The following is a 9,392-nucleotide window of genomic DNA, read 5'->3' as shown; positions in this document are numbered from 1 at the left end:
TTTTTCTTACTGCCTAGAAATTCAAGGGTGGGAACAGAATCGGAAGCCACCTGAGAATTTTCCAGAACTGCTATCAGAAAGTCATACCAAGTTGCAGAAGACTATATTTTCATCAGAATTCATTTTCACTGTGGAAACAATAACAGGTTATTTCAAGTTGATAGCTTCACACCCACACAATTTGAGTATTTTGAATGTTTATACAGACAGCATCACATTCCTTCTTCCCCTTTTTCTTTTTGTGGATATACAGTAATGCAGAATTAATAAAGCAAGTGGAAGTCTTGGTAACAGAAGACTTCTGTTTTAAGAGCTGTTTTTCAAAACAGTATGGAGGAAATCATCATCTTCAACTTTTCCCATTAAATTGTATATTGAACAGGTACAAATATGCAACCACACTGAAACACTTATTCTCCCCAAATTAGCATTATTACTTTATTTGGTGATTCATTACAGTCTGCAAATCCAATAGTCAAAAAAAAAAATAACCTAGGCATAATGTTAAAGCATTTTACAAGCAAAATACTTTACTATTTCCTTTTCAATTTGCATAGGGTGGGATAAGTGTATTGGTTAGAGAGTACAACATACAGAAGAACAATACCATAGCTCATCAAACTGTACTGCAGTGTTATGTTCCTGTGAGTGAACAGTACTTAAACAGCTATAACTGTCAATGGAAAACCACACACTTCAACATTAACAAAGCTGCCTTCCCATGACCATGATGCATCATGAAGGCTGCAAGCCACTGGTTTCTTTTCTTACACTGTTGATCATTCTACTTTAAAGAAATTAAGGAGTTAAACAAGCCAGAATGCATCTATCTATGCTCATTTCTTTTCTACCTGAACAAAGACCAGTATGGAGAGAGGGAATTTTTAAAGTCAGATTCTGAAACCATTTATAGTAACATACGTCTCTCCTATTTTTAGTATCATGGAGCTAGCAAGCCTAGGGCTTCATCCACACATCTCTATATTACTGTGCATCCAGGTAAAAAACTGTATTTTTCACTATGTAGAAACAAACTGCAAAGAGATCATGCTCCTTTCCCACTGCAACCACATCTGTTCCTCCAACTGTATAAATCTGGCTTTAAAGTCTCACAAAGCTAAAAAATAGTTGATCTAGATTGTAATAAAAAAAAAGAATATTAAATACCTTTGGTAAAAATAGATATATTTAACAAGTTTAGAAAAGCAAATAGTTATATTGTCAAAAGGAGAGTATAAAAATGTACACAATAGAAAAATAACAAACAAACAAACAAAAAATCGTCAGCCATAGTAGTAAGAATAAAGGCGCTGTTCTTTTCAATGTTTGCTTCCTTAGCTCGTGTTATTGTCCAGTCTTTCTTCTAAAAGGCAGGAGCTTTACTAGAGCATATGAAAAATCCAGTCCTTCCTACCAGCATCAGACAAATGAAGTTTCATTCGGAACAAGACAGTCTGGTTTAACCCAAGTTTATACAACAGAGAATGCTTTGATTTAGAGTACATATAGGAGTAGCTGAACACAAAGAAAGATTTCGGGTGTTTTCAACCAGAGGCCAGATGTACTGGAGCTGTAGAAATGAGACAGCCAGCAGGATCAAGTCTCCATGATGTCAGCCTTCTAACTTTATTTTTACTCCTAAATTATCAATCCATGTATTGTCAAGAAAATTGTGGGGAACAACAACAATACATATGTTTTAAATCCCTCATTGATGCCTTTCTCCCATCCTTTCACTGGGCCTCCAAACAGAGCTGTCACACAACATATAATCCCAGTTTGGTTTCTCCTCTTTTTAGAGCTCACTGTAAATCTTGAAGATGGAAGATCCCCAAAGCAAACAACTGAGATTACAGAAGGAGATAATGCACAAGCCCCATAATAGAATCAGCCATTGATTGAATGTGCTTTGAAAGAAAACAGCACAATTAAATCATGTTTATCCTTCAGTATTCCCTTTGCACACACAGTCACACTCCTCGTGGTGTTCCAAGGGTACATCTGTTAATGATTTATGCAATCCTCGGACACCAATCCTTGGCTTCAGCTGAAGAACCTGAAGGAGAAGAAGTCAAGCATCAAGAAACAGCAAGTGCTTCATCACAAACCTAGACTATGAGCTAAATTGCACACTGGATTACAGGAAGTATATTAAAAGATATAGGCTTTCCTCAGCTGACTTTCTACATTAATTCCACCCACTAATTATTATTTTTGCTTTTACCTCAAGCCCTTTACAAAGTTGATTAAATCATGTTGCTTTACCAAAGAAGATTCTTGAAGTTTCAGATCTTCACTTAGCTTTATTTAAGAGCTAATAGATTTAACCCCATGGAATTATTAAATAACTCGATAATGAATAATTTTAGCTATAGATTTATAACAATGGAAATGAACAAATATCTGTTCCTTCATAAAGTTGACATCTACCACCAGAGAAAGCAAATGAAGAGATATGGCTGTATTGTGTTTGAACTGCATCAGTAAACAAATACCTCAGGAATGAATTCATACATGCACCATAAAGAATTTTAACAAGGAAGATATTACTCTTTTAATGTAATACCTAATTAAAATGCTGAAAAAATATTAACTGCCAATGCAATATGTAAAATATTAAAATATTAATATCAGTGTAAACCCAAACTCCTTAGTTGGTTTTCACTATTTCCAAACATGCAAATGTAAAAAAAAAAAAGAAGGGTGTACCTCATGGTATTTTTTGGTGACTTTTGTTGGCACACATTGGCACTCATTGCAGGTCTGTTGACAGCAGGCACAGTTTCCACCACAACGTTTAACCAGGAGACACAATGGCCAGAAGATGGTATCTGTTCTCTTCAGCTCCTCCCTCAGTGACACTGAGAAGTTGCGAGGGGTACAACTATAGAGCCGCACCTCCTCCTTTAAGAGGTTGAGATCAACCACTGCAAAAAGACAAAGAAACTGGTGCTTTTCTGATTTGTAATCCAAGTTCATTGGTGGTAAAGCAACTTCAGCAGTGCACAACCCATGATGAAAGTTCATTTTTGTGCAGGTGATGCAAGTTCAGCACAAAAGTATAATACTGCAGTTATATGAATACGATGAAACCTAAATGGAATGATCGTTGTATAGTCGTATTCACCAATTATTTTATAACTCTGGCAAAGCTGGTTCAAATGAAACAAAACAAGCTTTGGCCACTATGTTCCTATACATGCTTTATAAAATCAACCCTAATGGAATTCCCTTTGTTCATACTAATACCCTGAGCTCTACTGTTGCTATTTTATATTCAGTTTGGATTGGAAAAAATGGCAAAGTTTCAAAGACATTTTAATTCATTTGCATAAAGCATTAAAACTTCTCCCTTGTTAAAATTTCAATTATTACTTCTTTGCATGGGCAATGTAAGTATAAGAATCAAACCACTCATACCTAAGCAGAACTCACTTTTATGGACTAAGAAGGTCAAGAAGTTGTCATCATCAGTGAATTCTGTCCAGACAGTAAGTGCACAAGATTGTATATCTATATAACTATTAGTAAGCTTCATTTTCTCCTCCTCCTTCATAGCAGCATATATGAATTTCTGTTGCTTCTCTAGGTTTCATTTTCTCTTGAAGTGTCTTAAATAAAAGTTCCTCCTTGTAAGCACCTAATTTGAAGTTAAAGATATTAATATTTGGTAACAGTTTCCCTATAAACTGGTTCCACTTTATCACACTGAAGTTTCACTATGTAAATGATTGAACAACAAGCTCATGAAAAGCTCTGAAACAGGACAAGCTCCTTTAGGTTTACCTTAGCTGCATAGTCAACAAATAACAGGCCTTAAAAGAGGCAGTTAAAATTTCTAAAAACCCAAAACAAAACAAAAACTAAAAAGACAGGGGGAAAAAAGGTAAAAAGCAATGTAAATTGATTTATTTCAGAAAAGTCAGACTATAACGATCATGATCTGTGATCTTTTGTCTGAACTGTTTTTCTCCAAACCAAACGTTAAGGAACAGACGTAATGTCTAATTCACTGTCTGGCAACAAGAGGAAAATAGAAGAAAGAAATCCCTAAGATAGTATGGCTACTGAGACAACTGAAAGAGGCCTCAAACAAAGTGGCAAAGATCCCTGATCAACTGCTTTTGTGTAAATCAAGAAGAAATTAGGAAAAAAAATCCCTGTGCATTTTTATTACTTTAAAAATACTTAATAGTTATTGCTATCAGTTTGTAAATAAAAAGTTATACGATAAAGCTAAAATAAGTTTCTGATCTGAATCACCCTCTAGAGAAACAGATTTTTCCCCTCTCTACTATGTAAAGAGCCTCTAGATGTCACCAAGGAGAACTTCGGCCTATTAAGACAAGATAATACCTCTTAATTCTATTTAAACATGTAAGAAACAAAGAGAATTTAGAAGCTGCAGTTCTCTAGTGGAAGTATTCATTGGTACTATTCCAGGAGCAGATCTTTGAGAAGGAATTTCAATCCATGTTTCTTCAAACATTTCTTTTGCAGACCATATCCACATGCTGGCATCCATAAGTAAGGATTTATTGTTGTGAAAGGTCAGTTAAACACACTGAAACCTTTTCTCTGCTTGCACTTACACAGAATGCCAAGCTGGGGCACTTCATTCCATCACTATCAGGTTAACATAGGCTCCTAAATAAACAAACTGATTTTTAAGAGAGAGGAGTGTGTAATAACTCCAATAAAGTTAGTGATAGGACACCAGTCTGCCTCCCACACTGCAAGAGCATTCCTTGGAGAAAGCTGAGGAGGGAACAGAGGAAAAGAGAGACAAAACTTCCAAGGGAGAGATTCACTGTAAGAAATTAGAAATTATTTAACCTCTTCTGATCAGCTAATAGCTGTAGGCTGAGTCATTTAGAGGGTGGACATGTCTACCTCGATTAATCAAGAACTGTGGACAGGAATGGAGTACTTCTTTCTTCTGTTATGTTTTCAAACATATAATAAGTGAACCGTCTGAATGAGGATAAAATGCCTAAAGCACAATGTGAAAAATGCTAGTTCTGCTAACACTTTCTACTGGTAGATTGTTTCTACAGAGATTGGTATGCTTGGTACAGAGAATACGAAGAAGCTGAGGTTATGTGCTGCTCAGCCCTTCACCATGAGGTATTGAAAGCTGGGCACTGACACCTCTTCCAACAAGTCCACTGAGAGTGGGGGAGAGCTGCCTGCATGGTGGTGTGCTTCTCTGTTACCTCCTGCTTTGTGGCAGCAACAGAGTAATGCATCAATTTCCCCATACTAGCTGTATTTATAACACAGAGAAAAGGGCAATGCACTAAAATGAGCAGCATGTTACACATTTTGCCACAAATTGGAATGGATTTGAATTGAACCCCTCAGACCTGCAGACATGAATTTTTAAAAGGTTCTGTGGAAGAACACACAGTCAGCTCTTAGCAGATATCTTTCAGTGTGCTGTACTGTTACGATAGGCTTCAGGAGAGATGAACAAATGTCATGCTTGATTTCCATGCTTTAAAGTATACTAAGGTATATTGCTATGATACCTCTCAATGAACCCTTGCCCTACCTTATGTAATTCAATTTCATTAAAAGGTCTGTGGCAAATTTATCTAGTGCTTACATAATCACTTCTTTGAAGTGTGTGAATGAAGCTGTTATTTTTTCAAAGAGTAGCTGTCTGTTCAAAATTTATTTTAACACACTGTGGGCATGAAGCTAGATGAGAGAATGTATATATTCCCTTAAAAGTGTTTACTTAACCACAATAAAAGGTTATGTGGATTTCCCAAGTGCACTGAGTTACAGTACCTGTTATAATGTGAACATTTAAACACTCCTTCAACTTGGCTTCCACTCATGTATCATGTTTGACACAACAGTCCGAGTTCTTTTGTCTAGCACTAGCTCAGGAGGAATGGAAGGCTCTGCAGTAGCACATAAATGGGAAACACTAAAATAAAAATAAGGGGAGAAGGAAAAAAAAGGGAGAAAAAATGTAGATGCAGGTAGGTCCACAGTAAAGTCTATTTCAAAAGTGTGCCTTTACTGGCACATAGAACTGAACTAATCCATGTTCACCTCAGCCTGAAATTAACTGTGTTCTGCAACTGCCAATGCAACTCTCTGGCATCTTCTGAGATGTGTATTGAGTACTTAGGGGAACCTTCTTTCCAAAACATTTCTCCAGCTGGGTGCTGCTCTCAAAGTCAATGAAACAAATTAAATTCTGATTGGGGCACTTGTGTGTGAGCACAGATAAGAGCAGGATGGTTTTCATTCCTAAGCACTTTGGAGATATTCCTGGAGTGTAAGTTTCTTACTGGCTTCTACAATAGGAGCTGCTACAAAATCCAAAACAAGAAGTTAAAAAAAAAGAAGTCACATAACTGTATGAAAAAAGTATCTGCTAAGGACTATGGTTTGATTGTGACTCTTTTTTTTCTTCCTAAGCAAATTTCAGAATATGGTCTAATGATTAGACAGAGATTTCAGTGGGAAGAGATAGGATAATTTTAATTTTCTTCACAGCAAAATGTATTTTATTTTTAAATATATTCAGTATTATAAAAGAATTTAGGACTATTTTTTGACATCAAAGCCTCTGAACTTGGTGTTTCTCCTTTCCTGGCTAGAAGTTTTTGGAAGCATTTTATCCAGAGAAAACATCAGAGACAGAGGTTCTGTGGAATTTAGGTTGTCTAAATATAGTGCTTTTCATACAAATTATTAAGTAGGAGTAGAGGACATTTTTGTCTCTACATAAAGTAACATACACTTTTAATTACATGTTCATGAAAGCGGGACAGCAATTTAGCTTTAAACTGAAACATTGCAAAAATAAAACTGATTTAATCATAGAATCAAAGAGTTTGAAAAAAACCTAAAAATTTTAGGGAATGCACTTCTTCCAAACATTTCTTAAAAAGGTCCTGAAATGAAGCAAACATGCTACTTGAAGGAATAACATGAAAAAAAAAAAAAGGCAAAGAAGGTTTGCTTTTCCTATCTATTGAATAGACCTAACAGTTATTACTATGTCATCTCAAGTGGACATATTTTCCACCGCAGGCTATTACATTACACACTCAGTAATGCAGTCTGAGGGTGGTCTCTTAAAGATAAATGTGGCTATACCATGATATGTTTATTCAGTGGAAAAATCTATTTCAACATCTGATTAGAAGTCTTTAAAAGATTTACTCTGATAGTTTCTTTCTAATATATGTCTTGCATGGAATTGCTTTTGTCTATATAGATGTTATCCAACACCTGCATTTTAGTTTATGCAAGATTTCACAAATTACATTTGGTTTTTCTCCCACTTACTGCATGCTTATGCCATACATTTGGCAAATACTGAATCTCTTTTAACTAAGGAAGTTTTAAATTACTATCTGAGAGATATTGTCCATTGTTGAAAGCTGTTAAAGGTATTTCCTCCTCGCTAGCTCTTGGTGTAGCTGCAGCATGCATAGTACAGCAATACAGATAGAGTATGAAGGCTGACTTTTAGGGTCTGATCCAAGACCAAGAATTAGCTGTCAAAACCTTAAATTTGAGTTATGAAAGGTTTTACTTCCTCCCTTTTCTTGCTGACCAGATGATAATCTAGTTTATATCTGTCAACAGAGAAGTCTTTTCAGTTAGGCTCATACATTTTCCTTTTCATCCTGTATGGTGGGCAAGGAAGGAGGTATTGCCTGCACACTGTCCATCCACATAGAATCCATAAACATGAAATAGTGGGTAGCATCTGGATGATATGTGGTAAGAAATTCATGAATGTCAAATGCAGATGGAAGAAAGACTTGCTGAACAATATCTCTGTAAGTTTTGAGAGTATAATTTACTGATTATGTTGAGAACAGCATGATCAAACCAGACATGGACACACAGATTTCATAAGGTATCATCAAATAGAAGCATTTAAGTAATTGCTCTCAATTTATATGGTTTAGAGGCTGGAATACTGTAAGGCAATAAACCTATTGTTCACATGATACAGTAAGTGGAAGAAATTACCTACCTCATATGAAAAATAAAGTTTTTGCCATCCATTAAGAAATAAAACCATGAAGTCAGATTATGTTACCCCTTCAGGATGCCCTGCTACTTCATGGAAATAAAGATCTCCCAAGTTCCCTACAGGAAACTACCCTGTTTGTTGCTTCTTTTTTTTCCCCTTTGCTGCTCTATCCTGCTAAATTCCTTTAAGTTCTGAGATTAATTATTGCCCTTTTTCAGATAATACAATGGTGAGAACAGCTAACAACAATGATATCTGCTATGTTTCTGACATATTCCTTTCTTGGAACAAAAAGTCATTGTGAAGAATGGTCTTAATTACTGTTTCTTTGTTAAGAAATCATACCCATAGAAAGTTGCAAGGCCAGACAGAAGAGTCATTTACCTCTTGATTTTCTCCCATGAATGTATGCCTTTCCAAGAAGTTGCCACGTTGGCCTGTATAAATCTTCCAAATCCAGTTGCCACCGATCTGGTTCAAGATACCGGATAAGATCTTCCACAGTACTGAATCCAGCGACAGCATTGTTTAATACATCTAATGGCAAAGCTGATGGGGGTAGCAATGATGGGCTAGGTGCTTCTGTGTGGTGCTGCAATCAAAGCCAAGAGAAGACCACCAATCAGAGGGTTAATGGATCTGCTTTGACAAAGTGCTGTACTTCATGAAGTTACATAGCTGGGAAAGTTTCTAAGTGGCTAGCTTGTTTCCAAAGTCCAGTTTATCTAATAAGACAAATGATAACAGTCAAAAAGTACCTGATTATACTTTAGCAATAACTGTAAACAAAGTTCCACTACATAGTTTTCTTGCTTCTTACATTCCTAGCCTTGTAGCTAGCATGCCACTATACCTGTCCTCTGAACACGTTCACTGAGTGACAGACAGGATTTTAGAAATAGAACAAAGAGCAATTTCAAAATATGGTCCCATTACAGGCAATTACTGTAACTCTCTAGAAATCTGACACATTTCACATTCTGCCTTTCCCCAGAAACTTAGCCACAATCTTTGTCTTCTTGTCCTTCAATGTAAAATATGAACATAACCTAGTACAAAGACAGTAAATATTCTCCCTCTCACCCATAGATTAAAAAAAATACTCCCACCAGTTGTGTTTCATATAGTACTAAGAATTATGTTTCTGGTTAAACAGTAATGAACAAAATAATAACAACATCTGGCATTACTAAAATAATTTCTCCCTTATGAAAAAAAGTATTCCCAATGATAGCAAAAGTACTTAAATGCTGAAATTGAGTACTGAAATGTCTCTGCACATTCCCACTGCACAAATCTCACTGGCAAACTCACTGGATCAGGAGTACTTAGTCACAGGCAATTCAAGCAAAGTGAGGCTTCTGGTTTTGCTCACTCT

General features: G+C 36.0%; 1 protein-coding gene across 1 annotated transcript in view; it reads right to left on the bottom strand.

Annotated features, from left to right (window-relative positions):
- Positions 1 to 1,141: 1,141 nt before the first annotated feature.
- The window catches only part of PDGFC (platelet derived growth factor C), a gene marked incomplete at its 5' end in the record, with an annotated part of 48,760 nt that continues 40,509 nt past the window's right edge, over positions 1,142 to 9,392 (bottom strand). Inside the window, 3 exons of the mRNA XM_009079698.1 lie at positions 1,142 to 2,056; positions 2,710 to 2,927; positions 8,399 to 8,606. Of these exons, the coding sequence (XP_009077946.1) occupies positions 1,940 to 2,056; positions 2,710 to 2,927; positions 8,399 to 8,606 (543 nt within the window). The remainder of the gene's footprint in view (positions 2,057 to 2,709; positions 2,928 to 8,398; positions 8,607 to 9,392) is intronic.

The sequence above is a fragment of the Acanthisitta chloris genome, unplaced genomic scaffold (assembly GCF_000695815.1).
Source record: "Acanthisitta chloris isolate BGI_N310 unplaced genomic scaffold, ASM69581v1 scaffold7818, whole genome shotgun sequence".
NCBI classification, from domain to species: domain Eukaryota; kingdom Metazoa; phylum Chordata; class Aves; order Passeriformes; family Acanthisittidae; genus Acanthisitta; species Acanthisitta chloris.
Note: the sequence above shows the minus strand (reverse complement) of the source record. Positions and strands in the feature narration are given on the sequence as shown.